Genomic DNA, 24,881 nt, shown 5'->3' on the forward strand with positions numbered 1-24,881 from the left:
TCATTGTTCGGCACAGACTAGGATATACAGGTGCCATACACGCTACAATATTAGAACACGGCGTGGGAAAAGCAGGAGATGAAACCGATGAGTAGAGAATGTCCAGATCCGCGCCGTCAGCTGTCGGACGCAGCTCAGAGCTGGGTGGAGCATGAATCAGACGGTGAGAACCACGGTGCCGCGGAATGTTTATGCAATGCTTTATGCCCACGCTTCGTCTAGACACTTCCTCCACTTTGAGGTGCAGAGACAGGAACAGGAAGTGGCTGCACTTGAATGGGTGTTTGAGCAGTCTGTTGTGGTCCCGTAGCTGCCGAAGGAACTGGTGTAGGAGTATGCGAGGGTTGGATAGATTGGGCGGATGCAATGCTGGTCACGGGTGGCCTCGCAGCGGAAGGTGAGAGACGACCGTTAGTTGCCGGGGTAATTTGAACTGGTGCAGAGGTGGGGGAGGAGGCGTTTGCACCAGCAGGTGGAACCGCATACGGCTGCTTTGTCGGTTGATATGCCGCAGCGTACGCAGCATATCTTGGATCGGCTCCATACGCTTGATAATACTGCTGGTAGTACTGCTGCTGCTGTTCTTGAGACGCGAAGGTGTTGGGGGGACCGCGGGAGAAACCGTACGCGTAACCTGGTGAGCCGTACCCAGGACTATACGGAAACTGGAAAGTCTGCTGCGAATTTGGCGAATGCTGTTGATTTGGAGACGAGTGCGGAACGCTTGACTGTGCAGGGGGAGGGGCTTGAGCGGCGTGCGGTGTATGCGGAGAGTGGCTTCCGCTATTCGTTGTCGGGTATCCCATGGAAGGGGAGAACGTATTGTATCGGCCCGGATAACCAGGAGGATACTGCCCTACAGCGGGGTTGTAGCCGTTAAAGGGCTGTGGAGGTATCGGAGGAGAATGCGAGGCAGATGTACGATGGTCGACGGGAAGATGAGGCGGGCGAGCTGCAGGCTGAATGGCAGAGTGGTTCTGAGGAGTGCTTTGGCCTATGAGACCGGCATAACCATTAGTAGTTGGCACCTTGGGAGATGTCTGCGTGCGGGGAGCGGATGCTGGTCGTTTAGCATTGCCTTGCGACGGTTGGGTGACACCATTGACGGGTGGGACCTTCGGAGGTGCAACTGGCGTCTTGGGAATGGTCAAATGGACTTTCAGATCACCATTCGCGCGGGGCTGGCCAGCCGGAGCAGCAAGGGCGGCCTTCTCCTCCTCTGCCTTCTTCACCTCCTGTCTCTTAGCATACAGCTCGCGCCGGTGCTTATTCCTGCATTCTTTGCACTTGAAGGTGACTTGTGCCCAGCGCCGTTTCTGCTTGCCAGCCTTGAGGTCCGCCGCATCGTGACATGCGGTACTAGGCCAACGTTAGTACGAACCACACCAAGGGTAACCAGAGAGTAACGCACTGCTGCCATTTACCGCACGTCTCGCAGCAGGCCATCTTCTTCCCATCATCGACATTCCATCCTTTCTTCCCGCAGATTTCACAATCAAGCTCCCACTTCTCCTCCGCTTTCGGAACTCTTGGCTTCTGGCCCTCCTTCGCCTCTTCGGCAGCAGAACTGGTCTCCTCCACATCGAGCTTGGCCTCGTCTCCACTGGCCTGGTTAGGTGTGGCATCCTCAGGCGGCTGCCACATGTCCCGCTTGAGTGCTCTCTGTTCCCTCTCCAGCATCTTCTTCTCCTTCTCCAACCTCTCCGCTTCCTGCCTCTTCTCCCGCTCTTCAGCACGTTTATTGCGCGCGTTGGCAAACTCGTCCTCGGCACGCTTCTGTTCTTCCAACCGACGTGTTTCTGCTTCGAGCTCTTTCATTTGCAGCCGGCTGCTTCGCTTCCGAGTAGCCATAAGCTCCTCCTTTCGTTTGAGTCGCTCGATTTCCCGCAGTTCCTTCAGGACACGAGGGACGACTTCCTCAACAAGCGAAGCATGGAAAGCCTTCTCGTCCCTATTTGTGGATTTTTCGAATCGTTCGGCGACATGCTCCCATTGGAAAAGGGTGACGGCGATGGTTTCCCACTCGACAAAGTCGGCGGGGACGACAACGCCATTAATAGTCCGAGGTGGTGGAGGCGGCGTAACGGGAAGGGAAGAGAGAGAAGATGAGGCGGCGGACATATTCGCCTGCTCATGCTGAGGCTCGTCCTTGACATTCTGGTTCTCGTTACACACATCGTTCATCTCGACGTCTCCATCTTTTTCTCGCTTCTCTTGCTTGCCCTGGTCCTGGTCCTCCTCATCCGAAAGATCTGTCAAATCCGAGTCTGTGTCTTCTTCCGGGCCATCCTCTTCCAGAGGTCGCTTCCGCCCTGTCCCATTTCCATTAACCACCTCTTTCTCAAGGTGCACCGAGTCCACAGACGTGTCGCTCTCCTTGAGCCACTCTTCCGGGATCTCCTGCCACACCTCGTCTTCCACCTTGCCTCTCAACCGCGAGCTTTGGCGTATACCCATAGCTCGGGGCCGAAGGGGGCTCTTAGATGGACTAGGAGGGGGAGGTTTAACTGCAGAAGCACGCTTCGGATATCGACCACTAGGCTGCGGTGTCTCCGCTTGCTTGCCTCTCGGTGCAGCGGGGGCAGGGGTAGAACTCTTCGCGGGGGTCTTTGCTTTGCTGGTGGAGGCGCTGAGCTTCTGCTTCTTCGCCGGTGGTTGGGCGGGTTTCTCCTTCTTCTTGTGTGAGACTTTTGGTTTGGGAGGGGTACGTTGGATCCAGAGACGGTTGTCGTCGAATAGCCAGTACGCGTTCTTCTTGGCGTCATATCCTATGGGCTCAACGCGCTGCGTCCCCATTGCCAGTCAGAGGTGTTCCTGCGTTCAAAGAATAAAAAAAATGTACCCAGAGGTAAGCACTCTCCTCATCCTTCATCTTCTTCCTGATGTTGTGTGGGTTGATGAACAACCAATCCGTCACGGAATGAACCGCTTCTATTCGTTGCCCAGGAGTGAGCTCGCTCCACTCCACAGGCTCTTCTTCTGTACCAAGCAGGAGAATTTCGGGCTCGCGTCGTTCATACTGGTGTCGTAGAAACCGTTCCCAATCATCTTCTCTGTTGGCGAGGTTAGCGTCTTGGATCATATACGGGGATTGGACAGGGGTTACACACGTTATGCGTCTGTCGTAAGTAAGGATGGTGAGGAGCTTGTGCATCATCTTGTTGATGATCTTATGCGTCCCCAAGGTGAGGTCATCTTCGAAGTCCTACTTAAGGATCAGTATTCCTGCACTCGCCACACTCGTCGCCACATACCTCAGTCTCGAATTCCCCCAGCTGTAGCGCCTCCTCGAAAGTGAAGATAAATTGACACACCCCGGCGAACTTCCAGTCTTTGCGGAGCTGCAGAACGGCCTGACTCGGAAGAGGCACTGGGTCAAAGAGGAGCGGCGCCGGCGTATGGTGCCCATGGGCATGCTCGGCTGGTGGTAGGGGAGGGGGAGGATGGGCGCGCAAGGTTGGCATGCCGTGCGCGTATGAGATAAAAGAGACGGGGCGCGTAGCACGTTTCGATCGACCAGGGTAGTTGGAACTAGGGTAGGGTAGGACGATCCTGATTGGGTTTGGATGGCACGAGATGGGTGGATTGTGATGCGCGCTGTTGACCGCCGCGGTGGACGTCGGTCAATCACTCTTTCTCTATGAGTTCAGGGCGACGAGTGAAAAGTTTTCAGAACAAATAAAAGCAGATACTTGATTGAATAGAGGGCGTGTTGGTGTATAGATGGTTGTGCTCGGCGTGTGAGCGTGTTGCCGACGACGGACGATTGACCAGGGGCGCGCAAGAGGGGAAGTAAGCTCGTGCCTAAGTGGCTGATCAATAGTCAAAACAGGGCCACACAGATTCCGCGCTGACAGCATTACACTTTTGACTCCGAGAATTGATCCCGTGAGCATTGACCATCATCATCGATCGTTGGTAGCATATGCTTCGCACCTTGCCGTATATAGTCAAACCTGCATTTACCGGTGCAGACTCATCATCCGTAGACCTGGACTGGTTGTTGGTAGGCAACATCGAGAATGTGAGCATTTTTCTCATTCAGCATATACATGGTTCCAGACTAGTTCAGGAATACCTGATGCATCTCAGGCAGCATCCAAGGTACAGTTACGGATGTCGGATGGAGAAAGATAACGAGATTTCAGAAACGGCGAACAGTACTTTTCCCTCTCTCTGTCTCGCGGATATACAGCTGGGAAGCAGACGGATCGAACCTTATGTCCTTCAGAATACCACACCGTCATCTGGCAAGTAGACAGAACCGGATGCACTACAAAGAAAAGAGGGCGTCGCGGAATATTGAGAGGACCCTGAGACGCGCCTGAGGAAGATGCTATCAACGAGAGTCACCCGGAAATAGACCCGCAGCAGTCGCCCGAAATCCGTAATCTCCCTCCCTACTTCCTTCTCCCGGCCACATCTTCTATGATTATGCAGTGTATATAAATCAGGAAAACGTCGGTCATTTCTGTTTGATTATTGAGCCGTTGATCTGTACTTTCCCGCACCGTGTGGCCGCGTATTATCACACTGCCGACCGCTGTACACGCCGAGCGACTATATATACCCTCCCACAACGTCTTGACGAACTGGACTAGCTGGATTCATCCTTAGGCAGGCATGGTTGTCAACGGTCACATCTCCATGGACGAGGTTCCCCTCTCTGTCCTTGACACCGATTTGTACAAGGTGTGTCTTCTGGCTTTCAAGCCTTGATGTCCAGCGGCTGACTCACTCGTGCAGCTTACAATGCAGCAGGCGATCTTACAGCACTTCCCCGAAGCCGAAGTGACCTACCAGTTTACCAATCGATCAAAGGATATGCGCTTTACTCGCGAATATGTCGATATGGCATGGGCTCATATCCTTCGTACGCCGCGTCCTTGCTCTGTCACAATCGCGTACTGATCGTCTTTCAAGGCCTCGAGAACATGCATCTCACTCCTGCTGAGCATGCCTGGTTATCTGAAGCATGTCCTTACTTTACGCCGTCTTATCTCTCCACCCTCTTAGCACTCCGGCTCGATCCTTCGTCCCAAGTAACGCTCACCTACGTCCCTTCCGACGACGACCCAAACTACGGGCAAATCGAGCTAGAAATCAGGGGTCTGTGGTGGCAGACGATCCTATACGAGGTGCCGATCATGGCGGTGATCAGTGATGCGTACTTCAGAGTGGTGGACCAGGATTGGAGCTATGCTGGACAAGAGGGTACGTCCAAGTTGCATGCGTCCAAGAACTGCGCTGACAAAGCCACACACGTAGACAAAGCCTATGAGAAGGGAAAGACCCTCTTGTCACATGGAATTGCCTTCTCCGAATTTGGCACTCGCAGGCGTCGCTCCTACCCAGCGCAGAAGACGATCATGCACGGCCTCATTCGCGCCAGAGATGAGCTGGAGGGCAAGCCGGGTATGGGAAGCCTGAGCGGGACGAGCAACGTTCACTTTGCGATGATGTTTGGTCTTACACCCGTGGGAACTATTGCGCAGTAAGCACCGCCTTCTCTGTCGTGAGCGACGCTGACACTATTTGTGCAGTGAATGGACCATGGGTGTATGCGTGTTTTTCTTGCAACTGCAATGCCACTACTCACTTACCAGCAGATCGCGTCTCTACTCGGCTACGAGCACGCCAATGCCCATGCGCTGGACCTCTGGGAAGACACCTACCCGACCAGCCCGTCCAACGCCCTTCACATTGGATTGACGGACACCTTCTCCTCCGAGGTCTTCTTCCGCGATTTCCTCGCCGATCCTGCGCGGGCCCGTCGCTGGAGAGGGCTGAGACAGGATTCCGGTAGCCCAGAGGAATATACGAAAAGGGCGAAGCAGGTCTATGACCAGATGGGCGTCGACAGCCGGACGAAGAACATCATCTATTCCGATGGGCTGGACGTGCCTAGGTGCTTGGTACTGCAGAAGGTTGCCCAGGACATTGGGTTTATTCGTGTGTCTTTCTTCTATCCCGATTGAGGAGCCAGAGTCTGATGTGTCCATGCAGCAGCCTTCGGGATAGGTACCAGTCTGACGAACGACTTTGTTCGGCTAAGCGATGGGAAGAAGAGTCGGCCGCTCAACATGGTCATTAAGCTGCACTCGATCAACGGCGTTCCCTGTGTGAAGATCAGCGACGAGATCACGAAGGTGAATATTACCCGATGTCATGTTGTGACAGAGGCTGATTGACATGTAGAATACGGGGGATGCCCAAGCGGTCAAGGATGTCAAGGAACTACTTGGTTTGCCCGTTAATGGCAAGCCAAATGGCAAACAATAGAGTTACATTATTTTGGACGGCTGTTGTGCATGCACTTCGTTATTGTTCATGGCGTGCCTGGATGGTCTACTTATACTTGTAAGAACAGACTAGTTGTATAGAATGAAGAACAAAGCGACGCTTTTTCAATTGTCTTCTATCAAAGCAAGTAATTGAAATAAAAGAACACGGTCAATCTCACAGTAGGAGAGCCACTTCGCCCAAATAACCGCATGAGACGCTGCAAATTGGTCATACGTCAGTCATCTCATTTTGGCATCGCGGGCTTCCTCTGGTCTTCGCTTCTAGGTCAGGTTCCCATGCTCCCTTTGTTCGGCAGCACTTGCCGTCTCTTCCCTCACTCAGTTGTGAGTGAGTTATTGCCTCCTCTTTGGCGTTGTGGTTCGAAATACAGCCGCCGTCCTCCAGCGGCTTATTACCCGACACCAACCGCTGCTACCAGGGGGAGAGCCGTGCTCATCCAAACGTTCGTTACCGCTGTCACGTCGTCGATCGTGACCGAGGACTCGACCTCGAGAGTATTTGTCTTTTCGGTGACAGCCTTGACAAAGATCTCAACGCTGCTCACGGACTGAACCGTCAAAGATGGAAGCGGGCGACCCTTATGTGACTCCACCACGGAATGGTGCATCTATGTGGGGATGAAGAGAGATAGGAAACCAGACGGTTTTCAGTTTAACCTGGGCGGATGCACGCTGTCTCACACATAGGTAGCCGAAAGAGAAGCGACGCACCTACGTGCGTAGGTTCTTTTTCGGCTCCGACTTTGTGACTGCTTGACAAGCCGGCCAGAGAGGCCCAATCGCCGAGATTTTAGCCAGGAGGGCGGTGGCGGGGATTGACGTACTCATGGTCCCCGCATCGACGCGATGGCGAGTCTGCTGCTGCTGAAAGCCTTTCAGCAGCGGACCCGCAATCCAAGAGGAACGGGAGGGATGGTGGCCACGACGAGATCCACAAGCAGTGCCACAACCCCTCCAACGCTCCCTTGTAGGCTAACTCTCTCTACATAATGCAGACTCGACAATACAATGCACTCGAATCCCAGGTGTCCAGGACGGACCATGGAATATCACTACAACCTCTCAATGCCGACAGGCGCAACTCCGCACTGCGGCGTCGTCACTGCGCTGGCATTGCCGGTGACAAGTCAGGACGACAATGTCAACCGGGAGGCGGCTATGTATGTTGCCTGTGAGCGACACGCCCATACATAGGGCGCTGCACATGAATCAGGAACATGGCCGAGTGTCGAGCGAGGTAGATGACCAGAACGGCCAACTAGAAGAAGACAGAGGGAGGGAGAGAAAGGACGCGGGGGACGCCGTGATAGCCGGGATGCGGGTTTATATATGCGCATATGGCTAGCCTCGGTCGGGGCCCCACACGGGGTAGGGGCGGTTGGATCGAGAGTTTGTCTGAGCCCTGACTTCGACACTCACATCCCCACCAACAACACGTGGAATGGATATGCACCCCCGAAGCTTGAGGGCTCCGGGAAAGTATTGGGGTGCGATGCTCAACAGAACGACGATATTGAGCACACTGATCGTAAGCTACTCTAAGATTGTTCTAGCATATACTCAGATCTCTTTCCCTGTTCAGCCTACCACCATGTCTCAAACAGCGTGTCAACCCACAAAGCAGCGTAACGCGACGCAATGACAAGGAACAAAAGGGGAGGAAGTTCAAGAATGGTCTCAATCCGATTTCCAGGTTTAAGTTGCTTGTCGGGCTAAAAAAGCACGTATACATGTGGAAATCGGCGCATACATCTTGTAAACACTGTTATTCATTGGTCGATAGAGTGATGGCGACAAGATGGTACATAGTATGGAATTACACGGGATCAAAGAACGTTGAAATTCGGGGGACGCAGAATTCCTGCGCTCAGTTGCCGCCACGGAGACGGAGCACCAGGTGAAGCGTCGACTCCTTCTGGATATTGTAGTCAGAAAGAGTGCGACCGTCCTCGAGCTGCTTGCCAGCAAAGATCAGCCGTTGCTGGTCGGGAGGGATGCCTTCCTTGTCCTGGATTTTTGCCTTGACGTTGTCGATGGTGTCCGATGACTCGACCTCGAGGGTGATGGTCTTGCCTGTCAGAGTCTTGACAAAGATCTGCATGCCACCCCGGAGACGAAGCACTAAGTGAAGGGTGGATTCCTTCTGAATGTTGTAGTCCGAAAGAGTGCGACCGTCCTCAAGCTGCTTGCCGGCGAAGATCAGCCTCTGCTGGTCAGGAGGGATACTGTATACATATCAGCATTCCGCGCTTGTCATGTGTTGTGTAACTGGACTCGCCCCTCCTTATCCTGAATCTTCGCCTTGACATTATCAATCGTGTCGGAGGACTCCACCTCGAGGGTGATGGTCTTCCCCGTGAGGGTCTTGACGAAGATCTGCATTCCACCACGGAGACGAAGCACCAGGTGAAGGGTGGATTCCTTCTGGATATTGTAATCCGACAGGGTACGGCCGTCCTCAAGCTGCTTGCCAGCGAAGATCAGCCTCTGCTGGTCAGGAGGGATGCCCTCCTTGTCCTGGATCTTGGCTTTGACGTTGTCGATCGTGTCCGAGGACTCGACCTCGAGTGTGATGGTCTTGCCAGTGAGAGTCTTGACGAAGATCTGCATGCTGTTGAGAGGGCGATAAGCACAAGTTCAAGCAGCTGAGAGGATAGGGGTAGAAGATAAGCGCTCTTATTGGGTATAAATGCAGGTTCGGTGTAAACCCTAGTAGCACCTAAGAAGTGATAGACTCACGCGGCAAGTATATGAAGAGCGTTTGTAAACTTGGTTGTACGAGCGGTAGGCAGGAGAATGAGAGTGGATTGCACTGCGCCGAACGATCCCTCGTCGAGTTATATACGGTGTCTGCTTCCGGAAGCGAATAGCCGGACCGATCTCAATTCACCGTGATGGACGGGGGAATCATCCGCATTTGGAAACCGCGATAACTGCTTTTTTGTGGGCATGACTGGCTGTGAATATATATGATTATATCCTGGTGGATGGTATAATATTAATGGATGCACGTTGGCGCTGTGTCATAGAGACCGGATATGTTCTCGTAAGCGCCCAACACAGACAACATCATTCATCTTCTGTCAGAACGACCTGCCGCCTCACCACGCTATCACCCTTCCCTCCTTTGTCTCCCGCAGGCTCCGTCTTCCGCCGTTTTGATGCACAAATCATATCCCGCTTCTTGTTCGCCAGGTTCCTCCCCACTCCAGCCCCAGCGGCCCGCGCAATGTCCTTCCGCTCGATAGGATGACGCTTCAGTTCCCGTTTCTTCAGCTTGGACGGCTTGGGCAGATCGAGCATGTATTGGGGTACATCCTGACCAGATGCTTTCAGTACATTCGCTACTCTGTGCAGGTGTTAGTCAATGATCGGCTAGCATTCGGCAGAGAGCACGGACGATTTGACATACGGCGCGTCCTCCTTGGTAAAGTAGGTCACCGCCTTGCCTTGCCTGCCCGCTCGTCCCGTCCGGCCAATCCTATGGATATAGCTTTGAACCGTTTGTGGGAAGTCATAGTTGACAACCAAATTGACCCCTTTGAAGTCCATCCCCCTTGCCATCAGCTCGGTTGCGATCAGCACCCAGACCTCGCCCTTCCGGAACCGGCGTACTGCGTCCTCCCTTTGGGCTTTAGTCCGCTCGGAATGGACAACATCGACATTCAGTCCGTCGTATAGCAGCTCATGGAACAACTCTTGCGCACGTTCAATAGATTGTACGAAGATAAGCACGGGCGGCTGGATGCCCTCCACGACAAGGTTTCGCAGTGCTTGCAGTTTCCCGATCTCTGATCCGCAGAACAGCAGCTCCTGATGGATCGTGTCTGTCGCTGAGTCTTTCACTCCCACGATCACGCGGATCGGACGGCGCAGGAATGTGTTCGCAATCGCTTCGACCGCAGCGGGTAGTGTCGCGCTGAAGACAGCTTTCTGTATCTCGGGGTAGGAACAGGCGGCAAGGATGGCTTCAATCTGTTTCAGGAAGCCTTCCTCCAATAGGCGGTCTGCTTCGTCCAGAATGAGATGTCGGATATTGTCCAGGTTGAGAATGCCCTCGTCCAATGCGGAGACCAAAGAAAGTGGGGTAGTGATGAGAAGATCTGAGCGCCGTAAGATGCTGGAATTTCATTTTCATTCACGTCATGCTCACCAACTTTCTTCCTTGCTGCCTTGTCCCGCAGTGCGTTCCCAGTGGCCTTGTTCAGCACGACGACCTTCCACTTTCTCCCTTTTGCCAGCTTTAACGCCTCATTATGGATCTGCATTGCCAGTTCTCTAGTGGGACTGACGATCAGCGCTCGTGCGCCCGCCTGCTTTTCACTTGCACCTGAACGCCCGGGGGCACCGAGCAGACAGAATACAGGGAGCAGGTAGGCAAGTGTTTTCCCGCTTCCCGTAGGGGCAATCGCGGCTAGATCACGTTTTTCGAGAAGAACGGGGATGCACTGGGTCTGCACGTCGGTCGGAGTTAGATATCCCTTTTCGGCAATATTCTTCCGAAGTTCGGGCGCAAGGCCGTAACGGTCTTGCAAGGATACGAAGGAGTGGATCGGTGTGGGGACGGACTCGCCCGTGCAGCGGACGCGGCGTGCACTGGTAATAGTGCGCTCTGGAGCAATAGTCAGATTATACGCAATAGGATCAATCAAGACTAGACTCGCCAGGTTCCAAGCTCCGTTTTCTCTTAGTCCCCCTCTTTGCGCTGCCCTCCCATCCACTGCCCTGCGATTGCCTCTCAACTCCGACAGTTCGCTCGCTGTCAGCGGCCCTGCTCTTTCCATTTGCAGCCCCTTCCCCCTTTGTACCCAGCACACCACTCTCAGCGTACTTGAAAAAGTCCAGCTCTTCGGGAAACTCGTCTGTTGTGTGTGATGTAGACGCTACCGTCTCAGCATGTTTCTTGTGTCCCTTAGGTTGAGTTGAGTGCGTGCTAGCTAGTGCATGAAACAATACGAGTGTATACTCACACTGAACAGATTGACCTCTTTGTTGAAGCGCCTTTTGTCGAATTGCGTACCGCCTCGGGAGAGGAGGGCGAATGCATCCATTGAGATAACCGCGAGAGGGAGACTGGTGCGTAAGGGAGCACAAAACAAAAAATCAGCAGGGATCCGAACCCTGTGGTTTTCTCCCTCACGTCCACCTGGCCACACTAGTAAGTACCAAATGTCACTACATGTCCTCCCCTTTCCCTTTGCATTCAATGATTATACCATCATACATGTTAGACTACTGACAGCATACGCTGGACGTGGAAATTTTCATCACCACCCGCTGAGAATTGCATTTTGCTTATCTTCCAGTGCATTTTCGAGCAGGAAACTGACAAGTTGCCCAGATGCCGACCTCGGTGCAAGGGAATCCAAGGTATGTATCTTGCAATGCAGGGTATATTGTAACAATATCAAATATCCAAGATGTGCAATATCAGCAATGTTATCGCTTCACCTTCTTTGCCTTCCCGCCCTTGCTCTTATCTAGTTCAGCAGCTGCGTGCCCCGACTCCCGTACATGGGTGAACAGCCTCGTGCGACTATCAAATTCCTCCCCACACACATTGCATTTCTCGTGAGAAATGTAAGCATGGCGTAGGGGAACCATTCAAAGGACTGACCTGTGCACTTGAGCCGGCCGTATCAGCTTTATGTTTCTTTGCCGCCTCCCTCGCCCGTCGTCTATCCTTCTTCGACATTTCCACCTTAGAAGAAATTGATATTTGGCTGTCCACTGCCTCATGCGTTGTGGCTTCATTGTCGTTCAGAGCTGTACCAGCGTTGGAATTGTCGTCTTGAATCGATGCCGTCTCACTACCTTCGGCCTCGTCGAGCCAATCGCCCAAACGAGATTTCTTTGTCTTCTTGACCCTTTTATTTGGTGTCGGCGCAACTTCTTCCTTTTCCCCTTCCCGTTTCTCCTTCACTTCATACCCTCCCTCGGCTGGTAATTCTCGCTTGGACGGTTGATCTCGAAGCGTGAGCTCATCGACTTTCGATGCCACCCCCCCAATATCCACGTGTACAGCCTTGACTCCCCCACCCGGCATCGTCTCAACGTTCTCCCCACCATAATCCGGCCAGTCATCTTTGGAAGTCTCTTCAGTGTCCAATCCATCTACATCGAAACCGAGCTCTTCCTGCTCCCTCATCAACTCTTTCCTTAGCTTCTCGACATTCTCCAGGTGCTTCCTACTCCGCTCATGGCTTTCCCACGCCTTTTCACTCCTAAAGTTCTTCCCACACGCAACACACTCCCAGCCTTCCTCTTCCTCCTCCCAATCCTCGGCTTCGAGGACCTGCTCAGGTTGGACTTCCTGCCATGCTTGAGGAATGTAATCTCGGAGCGCATCGGCACGTTTGGCCGCGGCGTCGGCTGTTGCGGCATTGGAGGGTGTCGTAGCCGCTATGACTTGAGATGCGAGATAAGCTTTGTATCTCGGATCGCGCTTTCGCAGGAAGAGCGCCAAAGACTGGCACTTCATTAGGACGAGAGTTTGGAGCCAGGGCCGCCAGAACGTACCCGGACAGCGTCGTTGTAATCCTTCCTTGCATCATCCCTGAGTTTCTTATTTTCCTTCTCCATCGCTCTCCTATACCTCCGGTCGGGCGCTTCCCTCGTATCATAATGCTCAACCCACGAAAAAGACTTCTCGGTGCCGAAGTTCGTCCAGACGGCATAGAAGGCGCGCACAGTGTCTTCGTCGGACTTCGCGTTCCAAGGGGTGGTGGAGTTGCCAAAGAGGGGATATTCGAGCGGCGCCAAGGATTGGGAGTGCGTCTCTTCTTCTTCGGCGAGTCGGATAAAGAGGTTTCGATAGATAGTAAAGAATCCCTGTCACGATATCAGAGGGAAAGGCAAAGGAGATACCGACATTGCATACATCGGGTCTATCGTCAAATCCTTTGTAGAGGGTAGAATCGAAAAATTTCATTATGTGCCGCGTAGTCAGACCGGGCGCATTGGCCCGCGCCTTCTTTGATGTGCCCCGCTTGATGTCGTCGAATACCTCGTCAGCGTCAGGTTCTGGTGCTAAGTTAGCCCTGTGGTTGTCGTACCAAGTTCGTTCCTTTACAACTATAAGCAATGTGATGTACTGTTTCAAAACGCTCGACGTACTTGTTCGTCGCTGAGCACCTCGTAGGCTTGTTGGAGCACCGCGAAACGTTGCGTCGCTCCTTCAATATCATTGGGGTTCTTGTCAGGATGATGGGTCAGGGCAAGTCTGCGGAATGCTCTCTGATGATCCTATTAAGATGTTGGAAAGTTTCGAGTCAGGGAAGGACGCGCCCTGATTTCATCAGACGTGGCAGTCTCCTCCACGCCAAGTAGGGTGTAATAATCTGGATTTTCATCGTTAGGAGCTCGGGCGTCGTGGTTGGAACGAGATTCTTGATTTCCCATCAGGTCACCAAGCTGAGATCAAGGAAGTTATCGCCGCAGTAGTCTGTGCAACCAAGGAGCGAACTGTGGTCGATTTGCCTGGAAAGTGAAGCTAACATCTCTCATCGTGACTCTTGCGTAATTGCATCGGATGTGGCTCTGCACAAGGGCGCTTCTCAGGAGTAGCGCGCGACGCGCCCAGAAATCAGCGTGACTGCTTTCCCCTTCTGCTTTGTCCAGTCGCGGTCTTCCTCTTCCCCCTTTATCCTCTGCCTTCATTTCGGTCTGGTTCAAGCTGATATGCGCCGTGGTCACGGTTCTACTAAAGTGCCAAATGTCAAACTTCGACCCCCACCACCAAAGGAGAAAGCAAAGAGGCGGATCATCGAAGAAGGTGCGAGATGGGTACCGCGTCACAGCGATTATGGTCGATGGACTGCTAAGACTAGAAATTATTAATTCAGATGTCAATCCTGTAGATCTCGATGACGTGCCTGCGCGCCCGTCTTTCCGAAGAGACTATTCTAGAGTCGATAAACCTTTCGCCAATGTGATACTGTGTTCGACTGGTATCAAAGACAAGGTGTGTTCTACGCGTGCACCTCTAAAATCTGTTCTAATGCTAATGCTCACAGGTCTCCTTGTTTCAAAGAGCGAGCGAACTCGGGGCTGTATGCCAGCACGATCTCACCAGCGATATTACTCATTTGGTGGCCACTGAGACAGGGGGCGCCAAGTATAATGCAAGCATCATATTTACACTTCCTTTTCCTAAACTTATGGTTCGCTTCTAGTGTGCAATTGAGAATGGTATGGCTGTCATGACCCCCGATTGGGTGGACGAAACATATGCCCTTTGGTTGGAGGGCAAGGATATCGACGTGGAAGAGGTGTGTACGGACAACGTCTTGCACTGCGACACTGACCCTGCTCCCAGTCCATGCGAAAGCACACGCTGCCATTCCTTTCTGGTCTCACTATATGCCTTACTGGAGGTGATATAAACTGTGAGTTTCAACATTGAACAACTTTTCTCGTCCTGAACCTTTCACGCTAGCTCAGCAACGAGACGCTATCAGCAGGCAAATCAGCTCCCATGGCGGTGTCTACTCCTCGAGCTTAACGAAACAATGCACGCATCTGCTCGTCAGTGCAGCCTCCTATGAAGCTGTTGCAAGCACAGAAAAGGTCAGGTTTGCGCTGCGCGCTAACAAAGAGAATAAAGCACACATTCATGTCCTTTGGTTGGAGTGGTTTTGGGACTGCTTGACTGTATCTGGTACGTAGCATCGCCATCCTTCCATCACCTTGCTCACCTCTACATGGCAGGCAAACTCGAGGAAATCACATATACCATTGAGACCGGTAAACCAAAGCCCAAAGCACCTACTCTGAATCAACGTAAGCCACTGCGCCTTCTAAACCATCTCGAGCTGAGAGTGTGCCATGCAGGCCTCATACACCCCTCCGATGTCTCCGCCTCCTTTCCTACCCCCCCTGCTCCTCCTGGAGTTGCCGTTGATCTGTCCAAAGACGCTCCAGAACCAGGCATGGCACCGTCAATGAGTCGGGTACAACGAAACGAGCAGCAGACGGCACTATGGCACCAGCTTCAAATTGCGAACTTGCCAGGAATTCTATCTCAGTCACAAAGGAGGCCAAAAATTGATATTTCCATACCTTCCGAAGATGAGGCTATGAAAGATTATTCGATGCCAACCAGCACGGGCGCCACGCCTGCCATCAAGCTAGCTTCCCCAGTCGACAGGGAATCTCAATCTGTCCTACGGCAGTTAGCTATTTCCAAGGCTTCGTCCTTTAACCAATTGTTCGACACCACTAAGACTGCGCCGTTCAACCAGCCAGACTCACAAGCTGGTCCCTCGATGCCGAAAGAGAGGCGAAGGAACGGCATATTCGAAGGAATGACTTTTTGTCTCGTCGGGGACGCGAGGACGGTCATCCTACAGGGAGCCATCGAATCTAGTGGGGGAACCGTTCATGGAGATGGTCATGCTTCCGAGAAGGCTAGCCAGCCGACTTGGTATATTGTTCGCTTGAACACGTGCGTCTATTACCTTAACAATGGTCCCCGCTCCTGATAAACCCTAATAGAGGATCTCGTCACGTGCAAGAAATCGCAGCAAGTGGACACCAATATGTGACAGAATGTTGGGTTGAAGAGTGCCTGCACCAGGAACGAGTGTGCGATCCCGGCGAACACGTTACTTTTCGGCCCATCTTGGTACCCACTCCAATCGTAGGAATGCACCAAATGCGTCTACATATTTCTGGACTTGAAGAAAGCAACGCGTTGTATGCTCAGCGCCTAGCCCGGACGCTAGGAGCTTCTGTGGCAGTCGTGTTTTCGAAGAAGAGTACGACACATCTACTCTGTCCGACTCCGGCCGGTGTTAAATATGAACACGCTGTCCGCTGGGGTATGCCAACGTTGAGATTAGAGTGGCTCTACGAGATCGCACGTACGGGAACTGTGCCTGACGCCGGGGGTTACCACCTTTCTGTGTGTCCATCCGCTTCCACTATGATGGATGCTACCATTCAGAGTACACATGCTCAGCTCATTGGCCGCCCTTGTCTGACTTCTTGTAGCCCCCTCCCCCTTTGCCTCTCAGCTCATTCAGCGAGCCGTACCTTCTCCACCCCAGGAAAACATCCAGCCTTCAAGCCGCCTATCCCCGCACCCTCGGGAAGCGCCAGTCAGTGTGTTTTTCCGAACTGCATACGTTGCCTGAGAAATCTTCCAACAGGCGCCACCTGGCCCCTCTCCAGATGAAACGCGCCTTGAAAATTCAGCCACGGAAACCCTTAGCCGTTTAAGCAACATCTTCGGGGCAAAGCGCAAGTCTGCTGAACCGGATGTGGAAGATAAGATGCCGTCTTCTAAGAAACGGACTAGACCGGTGACCCGGGTGAAGGCAAGTGATCCGCGCATTTTCTGAACATAGTGAATTGATAGATAGGGCTAGAGTGGTGACACTTCAATCCCGTCCACTGCGACAGGAAAATCAACCTTTGCCCCGCAATCCTTCAACTTTGGAGAACCGATCCGAGAAGGGGGGGAGGAGGTTGACGCCCCAACGCATACACTTTCTGGTCCGTTAGGAGAGAGCATGCGCGTGACCTATGAAGATCCAGAATCGCGAGCGGAGAAGAGAAAGTTGATGAAGCTGATCGGAGTCCTGCCAGAAAGCATTGATCCCACAATCGACTTGGAATCCCCAGCAAGCGGAACAAGTCAACCTCGACCACGACCGCGGACTAGAAAGAGCACACGGCAGTCTTGAATGTGATATATAGTCCTTGACGTACTTCATGAGTCTATCCTACACAAATATCATTGTATTTTTGGTTTCGACGGCCCACGTTGCACAAGTAGGCCATTGATGTATATATAAGTTAATGATCCCTTAGACTCGATGGTGGCGCGTGCCTTTTTGCGCGCGCCCACAAACACAGGACACAGCGTTCGTCCTTCCCTCCCGACGACAAGAATGACCCACCTTCTTCCTCCCAATCTTCTCAAGCTATTTGCACCAAGACCCCCGCTGCCATATTTGCGTGCGGTTGGAAGGGATCCAAATAAGCCCAAACTGAAAAATGTCGGCGGTGTTGCTACCCTACTAGCCCAAATCAAGGAGCAAACGATCGTCGACACCGAAAAGGATGATGGACGCGAGGAGGGAGAAGAAGAACAATTCACCTATACTGAGGAGGTGAAAAGAAGTATACGTCGAGAGGAAAGAAAGAAAATGATGGAGGAGAACATGACGAAAGCAAAGGATAATTGTAAGAGTTTGCAGCGTACGGTATAAGCGCCAGCACTGATCCTCACTTCTAGACAAACCTTCAGAAGATCCCCACGCCCAAGGCGATCCATACAAAACCTTATTTATCTCTCGACTTGTGCGATACATTCCTTACTGAACTGTAATTAGCTAACCAACCTTTACAGTCGAAGAAAGTTACGGAAAAGGACCTTCAAAAAGAGTTTGAGCGTTACGGGGATATCGAACAAATACGTTTAGTACGGGATCCACAGGCCAGGAGTCGAGGCTATGCTTTCGTTGTATATGAGCGAGAAAGAGACATGAAAGGTCTGTCCCATCCTATATGTTACCACGACTGCGGTGACTCACCTATTGGCATAGCGGCATACAAGGACGCAGAAGGTCTTGTCCTTCTTGGCAAGCGTATTCTGGTCGATGTAGAACGCGGACGGACAGTGCGTGGCTGGCGACCTCGCCGTCTTGGCGGTGGTCTAGGTGGTCGACCGAAGCCGGTCATTGCTGATGCAGGCCCTGCACGAGGACCTCCAGGAGGCTTCCGCGGCGGTTTCAGTGACCGAGGAAGTTTCCGCGGTGGTAGAGGTGGATTCGGGGACAGAGGGGGTTTCCGCGGTGGCAGGGGAGGGGGATTCGGCGCAGCACCTGCTGGTGGTTATACCGGCCAATCCGGCGGGTTTGGCCCTGCTGGTGGATTTAATGGCAGCAGCGGTGGCGGTGGATATGGCGGCAGTGGGAGAGGCGGATTTGGTGGTCAAGGGGGCGGTAGTTTTGGAGGCGGCGACCGCGGTGGTTTTGGCGACCGGGGTGGATTCCGAGGTGGCTTCAGGTGAGTTACAAACAGGTATTTTTTTCTCTTGCTATTCCCGTACACGCGACGAAACGTCATCTTCGAGCGTCGATCAGTGCGTCGTCTGCTGTTCGGAATTTTGCCATCAAATTTCTCCTGGCGATGTGGTTATGCTGATGCGACCCTGAGCTGGTTGCAGCCGCAACGATGAACTCATGCCCCCGACTATGCCGCAGTGATCGACTCTTCAAGTTGTTCATTTGCGGCCACGGTTTTCACATACGATATGGTCGCATATGTCAAGTTTCATTCTTTTTTTTTCTCATTTCTCTGAGGTGTAACACGTGAACTGACAGTATTCTGCGTGGACATCAGGGGAGGCCGTGGAGGAGGTATTGGATACCAAGGTGGCTTCCAGGGTGGCTCCGTCGGTGGTGGTGGAGGAGGATACGGTGGTGGACCAGGGGTCGGTGGATTCGGTGGTGGCAATGGGTATGGAAATGGCCCTCATGGCGGTTTCAAGCGAGAGTATGACGGTGGTGATGACTCGGTGGACGCAAAGCGTCGAAGATATGATTAGGTATGGGCTGTGTGAGCTCTCACTGTTGCCAATAGCGTTCTCTCTTGTTGTCTTTTCTTTGCGTTGGCACTTGCTGGGACTGCTTCCAAGGTAGTGTATATTTGAGGTAGGTATCCCGATTGGGAATGGTTTCCATTTCCACATTTGAGTTGCTCCTGGGCAGATGTAAATGCTGCCTCTCGTCATACTGTACGCGACAATCACATGGAACAGCAGCTATGCCGACGCTGGCTTTTTTTCATGGACACTCAAGATAGAAACGCGACCCAACCATTTTTGCCTAATAGGTCTTCTGTTGATGATTATTTCTCGTGTGTTATATATGGGTGGGTGTGATCGGCAGCAATCGTCCCATAACCGGCGAGACACCTTGGCAACCTTCTACACACGGATGGGACACTGCCATGCCACATCTGGGACCGTTCCGAAGCAACAGAAGTGCACAAAACATGGAAGGGTATCAGTTTATGTCGATCAACCACGATGATGCACTGAGAGGTCCTCACATCCAGCACTTGGACGTTTTCCGTCTAACCAATGAATGCGATTGGGTGTACGGCGAGAAAACAAAATGTGCATACTGGCTCTTTTCCGGCCCACAGACTACCCGCCTACACTCTAGCGCAGCAGCCTCGCATTCCTCGACGGACGGCATGCTCAGTCTCTCTAACGCGTACATATCGTCACAAGGCAAGTTGTAGTGATATTTAGTCGTCTGTTACACACCCGCCCACCCCAAAAATCATACATAGTAAAGAGTGTGTACTTGTGTAGAAGTGGGCGCTCTTTGAAAATGTCCCATTACGTTCTTTCAAGCGTGCCCGTCACTCAGACACTAATATTTGGAATGGGCTGCAGATATATATATGCGCGAGCACCTTGGCTTCACTCTTGTCCTTCCCACACCGATAGATGTTGCTTCATCAGTCTATGTTTTGAAACACAGGCATTCAGGAGTGAAGCGCAGGCCACATGGCACCAACACCTGTCCAGACGTATTGCCTTATTTTCTCTCAAGACTTCGCCTATTATGACCACCTCTCTAATTTGATGAGATGGTAAGAGGCTTTCCTCCCGACGTTGTTGTTGTTGGGGGAAGTTAGTGCTGTCTTGAGGAGATATTTCGGACCGCTCGGAGAGTCGGTCGTTTTCGCCGAACAGGAAACGCGGAAGAAAATGTCAAGATAAGGCCTGACCCACAAGACTCCACAAGACTCGTGCCTGAGGGCACCGGTTTCCCGGGTTTGCTCGACTTCTGGAAGAGTTGCCAAAACAGGAAATAGATGCGGATTACCAAACGGCGGGGTTACCAGCACGCGGGAGATTTCTAAGTCGGGGGCTGGACCCTGACGAGATTTCAGATCTCCGGGCTGTTGTTGGGATGCCGTAAATAAGCACAGCATGCATTCCGACTCATAGATGTTCAACAGCCTAAACCACTCTCCGCCTCTCCGCAGAGGATTGGCCCAGCAAACCGTGTGCATTGCTAGTGGGCAGAGATAGCTCCGAAACGCGACTTGCACCGCAAGTATCTCCGGACAGCGGCTGGGCTTCACATGGAAGAAGCCACTCCATCCTGCATGTGCAACGAGACTATGAGTGCACGTGGAGGCAAAGTTAGAGGGCTATCTCAACAACCAGCGAATCACACCATTTCACAGGGCGATGCGCGCCAAGCGACAATTGGAGGCACCAAGGGACAGAGCATTTAATGGCCTTTCATAAATTAGTTCGGGGTCAAGGGAGTAATCCCTTCGCGAAGCAAAAGCGATCAACTTGATCGATAGAGGTTTCGAGCCAAGTTTCACACACGATCCGAATTAGCTCTTGCATCCTCTAGCACAAGACACCATGATGGGGTCATCATATATCATAAAGCATTGCGAGGCTCGGTTGTCGTCAAGATGAGATACAGGGAAGCAGGACGGATCCGGAACGGTCTATCAGAATGAAAAGCTTTGACCGGCGGCACGGAAGTAAAAGACCGCCGGGACCAACGGCCCCTTGCGGGATTGCCACGGACGGGAAGGGTCTCCCTTTCTCCCGTGGGCCAAACTGAATAGTTACGCCTCCTTCTAAACTGAACCCCATCTTCTTTTTTTTTTTGCGCGCCAAAGGAAGTGGGTCCACCCTGAGTGGCTCCCGCACAGGCAACTTTTGTCTTCTTGCTCCGACCCTGCCGACAGCTTTGTGCATTTCTAGGAAATGCCATTAAACGCATCGACCACATCAGATAATCGGGGAGGCCTGGATGAAGAGTGACACAGCCAATCGAAATGTTCCCCCAAGAGAGCTGTCTTCTCAGGCGCCGTATTCCGGTCCGCAACCGAGAAAGTCTGAAGGAGTAAGAAACCCAGGGGTGGGGGAGGGAGGTTTCTTAGATAATGAATGCAGCAAGACATCAAATGTCAGTCTTCTTCAAATCGAGAAGGTTGAAAGCAGCAAAAATCGTTTGACGACTTCTCAGATCATGCTGGAAGTAATGCTCTCACGTAAAACGGATGAATCTGCCGGTACGGGTCGGGAAACCAGATAGACTTCTGCTTCCATGTGGGGGGCACAGAGCCGGGGGTGATTGCAGGGAGCGGACACAGAGAAGAAACAACCAACACAATGGTTGAACCGCCCCATGCCATGCCAGTTCTTCCCGGTCCGAGTTATGACGGAAGATTCGGGCTTGGCGGTGTCTTTTCCGCCCGCGGATGTCGTGAGAATTTTGGCTGGAAGGTGTGGTCGCTTGCGGTCACATTCGGAGCGAAGGCACCCGAAGAGAAAGAAACGCAGCGGAGCACGCAAACGGCAAGAGGGCAGTTCGACATCTTCAGCCCACATAGATCTCCTGCGGGGATCGACTGCCGCGGCCGAGGCCAGTTCAGAGTCTTTGCTCTCCAACCATTCAGGTCAGTGACCACGGGAACGCTGCTCTCTTCTGATATCCTGTGCCCCTTTAACGGATGGGTCGCGTAGTTGACACAGAAAAGGAGGGGCGGGAAGGCGGGGCGGAGAGAATCAAACGGACGGAGGGCGCAAGAGAGCTAGCTGCCGAGTACGGCAGCAGTTTGAGGCATCCCGATGCACGCCTGTCACGTTTGGTTGATGCCCCTGGCGGAAGCCGCAGTGCCCGAGGGCCACGAGGGGACCCGGGGCATCCACACTAGCAACCAGGCAGGGCCCTGCCACCACGCCTGCACCAACGAAGCCATCCTTTCAGACAGGACGATTGGGATGTGACGGTACCGTTCTGTCCTCCGGAGACGGGGAAACCAGGGCGCTTCGTCTTGCCTCACTGCCCCGCAATATGCCGAGACGCCGGTGGCATACCCTGCTGCGCAACTTGTTCGTGACTTGAGGTGGTGTTCACAGACAGTCGCGTTCCTCCCCCATCAACTGAAGGTCTAGAGCTTTTCTCCGGGTCTATCCAATCCCTTGCCTGTGCTCACTCTCCGGCCTGTACTCTGTTCCCGCCTCGTCGGCTACGGTCGAAGCCTTTCTTCCTCGTTCCATCGTTGACCACCCGCCCTCTCTCAACCTTGCTCTCACCCACAGCTTTACCCTGTGCATGCCATCATGCATTTCTGATGGCATGCGACGGCCTCGTGCACTTACCTGTTGCTGACCACACTGCTCCCTGGCTCGGGCAGTTGCACCGGAACGCTCCTATATCGGTGAGTGCGTCAACTTGACAACTCATCGTTAGGCACCTCTAACAACACATTCCATTCGATTTCTTCCTAAACCAGTTGCTCAAAGTCCAGTTATTTATCAGATCCTCAGTTGGCATCCGTGTTACAGTGTTCTAAAGCGTTGCTCTCCAGGATCCCCCACAGTTCTACTTGGCTATGCATCCTCGCGTTCCTGGTAGGCGGCAGATCCACTTGCTTCCTAAATCGAACGTTCATTTATCATCCGATTCTCAGGTTACATACCTCCATCCCATGCGGGTGATCCTCGTCCCAGTCTGCAGGTGAACACCAACGCGCTCCATACAGTCTACTCAGCGCCGCCCTACACTGTTGGTCCTGGCCGAATCGGACATACACTTCCCTGCACAAGCACAATTGAAACCAATGCATACAACCCTGGTTCCACTCCCTCCATCTCGCCTACCCCTGCCTCTTCAGTGTCTGTGGCTCACCCTGAGGATCCGTCCCCGAAGCGCAAGCGGTCCCGAGTGACTCCCGAGCAACTCACCCGATTAGAAGAACTTTTTGCTTCTGACCGTAGCCCGACTGTGAGCAGACGCAAGGAGATCAGTGCTGAGTTGGGCATGCGAGAACGTCAGACACAGATATGGTTTCAGAACCGGTGTGTTCATGCCCTAATGGATTAAATCTAACCCCCGGAATTAATGCTGTCGTTTCAGTCGAGCAAAAGCGAAAGTGCAGGAGGGAAGAGGTAAACCCAGAACAAAGAAGTCTTCCGCAGGGAAGAATCGGAGAACGGACGTTGCCTCCCCTGAGAGCATGACTAGCGGGCAGGATTTATCACCAGAGGAAGAAGACAACGAAGACGAACCTCCCTCTGGCCGACCGCCGCCCCCATCCACACATCCACACTATGACCAATATGTCGCCGATCGATTTCGAGAGCCTGGACGTGCGTGCTGCGTCACAACATTCTCGCATTCGAACTGATTTGAATTGCCTGGCCTAGCCATCAGGTTAATTCCGTGTCATCTCCTGAAGATCGGCAGCTGGCCAACATTATCGGATCCCACAAGGGGACGAGAGTTGGTCGCTTTCGTTGCACAGCGTCAAGCTGGAGCTGTGCTTGTTATGCTGTGGTTCTTCTCAAATGGAGGCAGAAGCTACAAGCTGGAATTGCCGATTTCCGCCATTGAAAGCACTCATGTCTCCTTCGAACTTGCGGCAAGTGGAGATCGGTACCCCACTGCAGTTGCTCGCCTCACATTATCCCATGCACCAACATTCTACGTTCTATCCGAATCTCCAGGTGAGGGGGGAGCAACCCCAACGTCGTCTGTGCGTCAGCATCAGTCGGTATGGACTGCTTGTCAAGATTTCACCCAAGGTGGTTCAGGTGCTACCGCCCGAGTCTACGAAATGCAAGGGCCTGCGCAGTCCATGGTACAAGCACTTACCCATTTCCCCAATTACTCTCAAGATGGAGGCCTTTCTCCCACCCTGATCCCCCCCCTTCAGCTATCCAGGCCGCAGCCTGGCATGGTTGTTCCACTGTTGCCCAGTCTACCTCTAGATGGCTCGCCGTCTTATCCTGTCTATTCACAAAGCTTTACGCCCCAACATCCATCGATTGTGCCACCCACAAGCTCCGGAGCTAGCTCTGTGTTGTATCCGAGACCGTACTTGCAACAAAGCCCTGCCTTGCAGCGACAGACCTCGTTTCCACAACCTGCTAATCAACCGACCTTCGCCTACGACATGAATGCCGCCTTACCAAGCCAGGGCTTCACCGCAAACCTCTCGCCTCTTTCAGACCCTGGAACTTCGAACTCTACCGCAGACTACTCTGCTCGAGGTAGCCGACCCTTCACGACGGAGACATTGACGACACCCTTCTTTCCTGATCTGAACTCCCCGACATTTCAGGAGGCCGCCGCGTCTCTGATGAACGATGAGCCCGGAGCGCATCTGTATCCACCGTTTCCACAGCGCCAACAATACTCTCCAGCCGACCCTGCGCCTCACGCCGATACGCAACTACGTTCATCTGAGACGTATCCTGACCGACCCCACTACGTACCCTCTATTGACCCTGGTAGCCAAGGCGGTACGTCTTCCACGCCCACGCGAGAGTACCAGATGCCGTACAGCAGTCACCCTGTGGTCTCACAATTCATGTCGCTACAGCCACCTAGCTTGAGCCAAGGTTACACGACAGCACCGAGTGAAGGGAGCATATAATTTTGGCGGAACGCCAATTTGTAATGAGATGTTCACTGTCCAATTGCCACGCAAGGTGCTCAATAGCCGAGACCGGTTTGCGGCAGTTAGGGTTTCTCACACCGTTTCACTTGCAGGACTTCGTCTTTCTGTGAT

At 52.9% G+C, this 24,881-nt stretch overlaps 8 protein-coding genes across 8 annotated transcripts; 4 read left to right on the plus strand and 4 right to left on the minus strand.

Annotated features, from left to right (window-relative positions):
* Positions 1 to 218: 218 nt before the first annotated feature.
* DACRYDRAFT_114052 (uncharacterized protein) lies at positions 219 to 3,666 on the minus strand (the record flags this gene model as incomplete). Its single annotated transcript, XM_040769749.1, has 5 exons — positions 3,255 to 3,666; positions 3,111 to 3,205; positions 2,843 to 3,053; positions 1,412 to 2,784; positions 219 to 1,359 (listed from the first exon to the last, which is right to left on the minus strand). Exons 1-5 carry the CDS (start codon positions 3,462 to 3,464, stop codon positions 219 to 221), a joined length of 3,030 nt encoding a protein of 1,009 aa, XP_040631592.1. The 5' UTR covers positions 3,465 to 3,666.
* A 981-nt stretch (positions 3,667 to 4,647) lies between these two features.
* On the plus strand, positions 4,648 to 6,282 carry DACRYDRAFT_47569 (nicotinate phosphoribosyltransferase; the record flags this gene model as incomplete). Its single annotated transcript, XM_040774766.1, has 8 exons — positions 4,648 to 4,692; positions 4,747 to 4,873; positions 4,924 to 5,214; positions 5,269 to 5,494; positions 5,544 to 5,559; positions 5,610 to 5,952; positions 6,007 to 6,149; positions 6,199 to 6,282. 8 exons carry the CDS (start codon positions 4,648 to 4,650, stop codon positions 6,280 to 6,282), a joined length of 1,275 nt encoding a protein of 424 aa, XP_040631593.1.
* Positions 6,283 to 8,004: 1,722 nt separating this feature from the next.
* Positions 8,005 to 9,089, minus strand: DACRYDRAFT_62871 (polyubiquitin UbiD/Ubi4). The gene is made up of 3 exons (XM_040775715.1): positions 9,045 to 9,089; positions 8,584 to 8,916; positions 8,005 to 8,530 (listed from the first exon to the last, which is right to left on the minus strand). Exons 2-3 carry the CDS (start codon positions 8,913 to 8,915, stop codon positions 8,173 to 8,175), a joined length of 690 nt encoding a protein of 229 aa, XP_040631594.1. The 5' UTR covers position 8,916; positions 9,045 to 9,089; the 3' UTR covers positions 8,005 to 8,172.
* A 178-nt stretch (positions 9,090 to 9,267) lies between these two features.
* DACRYDRAFT_75584 (P-loop containing nucleoside triphosphate hydrolase protein) lies at positions 9,268 to 11,377 on the minus strand. The gene is made up of 5 exons (XM_040776143.1): positions 11,276 to 11,377; positions 10,970 to 11,216; positions 10,459 to 10,917; positions 9,706 to 10,408; positions 9,268 to 9,654 (listed from the first exon to the last, which is right to left on the minus strand). The coding sequence occupies exons 1-5, from the start codon at positions 11,354 to 11,356 to the stop codon at positions 9,375 to 9,377; spliced, it is 1,770 nt and encodes a 589-aa protein (XP_040631595.1). The 5' UTR covers positions 11,357 to 11,377; the 3' UTR covers positions 9,268 to 9,374.
* Positions 11,378 to 11,744: 367 nt separating this feature from the next.
* On the minus strand, positions 11,745 to 13,706 carry DACRYDRAFT_86969 (DnaJ-domain-containing protein; the record flags this gene model as incomplete). The annotated part of the gene is made up of 6 exons (XM_040776793.1): positions 11,745 to 11,873; positions 11,923 to 12,774; positions 12,825 to 13,136; positions 13,186 to 13,371; positions 13,422 to 13,541; positions 13,593 to 13,706. 6 exons carry the CDS (start codon positions 13,704 to 13,706, stop codon positions 11,745 to 11,747), a joined length of 1,713 nt encoding a protein of 570 aa, XP_040631596.1.
* Positions 13,707 to 13,985: 279 nt separating this feature from the next.
* On the plus strand, positions 13,986 to 17,023 carry DACRYDRAFT_114056 (uncharacterized protein; the record flags this gene model as incomplete). Its single annotated transcript, XM_040769750.1, has 12 exons — positions 13,986 to 14,079; positions 14,150 to 14,268; positions 14,321 to 14,356; positions 14,480 to 14,575; positions 14,623 to 14,692; positions 14,743 to 14,964; positions 15,015 to 15,086; positions 15,138 to 15,750; positions 15,801 to 16,252; positions 16,299 to 16,405; positions 16,457 to 16,624; positions 16,676 to 17,023. 12 exons carry the CDS (start codon positions 13,986 to 13,988, stop codon positions 16,991 to 16,993), a joined length of 2,367 nt encoding a protein of 788 aa, XP_040631597.1. The 3' UTR covers positions 16,994 to 17,023.
* Positions 17,024 to 17,199: 176 nt separating this feature from the next.
* On the plus strand, positions 17,200 to 19,098 carry DACRYDRAFT_20351 (RNA-binding domain-containing protein; the record flags this gene model as incomplete). Its single annotated transcript, XM_040771900.1, has 5 exons — positions 17,200 to 17,495; positions 17,548 to 17,612; positions 17,662 to 17,803; positions 17,858 to 18,320; positions 18,657 to 19,098. Coding segments are annotated over 5 exons (1,171 nt in total), but the record flags the coding sequence as incomplete, so codon positions are not given.
* Positions 19,099 to 21,995: 2,897 nt separating this feature from the next.
* Positions 21,996 to 24,846, plus strand: DACRYDRAFT_114058 (uncharacterized protein). Its single transcript, XM_040769751.1, has 5 exons — positions 21,996 to 22,526; positions 22,677 to 22,719; positions 22,779 to 23,166; positions 23,225 to 23,457; positions 23,515 to 24,846. The coding sequence occupies exons 1-5, from the start codon at positions 22,440 to 22,442 to the stop codon at positions 24,744 to 24,746; spliced, it is 1,983 nt and encodes a 660-aa protein (XP_040631599.1). The 5' UTR covers positions 21,996 to 22,439; the 3' UTR covers positions 24,747 to 24,846.
* Positions 24,847 to 24,881: the final 35 nt, after the last annotated feature.

This window comes from Dacryopinax primogenitus, assembly GCF_000292625.1.
Source record: "Dacryopinax primogenitus strain DJM-731 SS1 chromosome Unknown DACRYscaffold_3, whole genome shotgun sequence".
Lineage (NCBI taxonomy): Eukaryota > Fungi > Basidiomycota > Dacrymycetes > Dacrymycetales > Dacrymycetaceae > Dacryopinax > Dacryopinax primogenitus.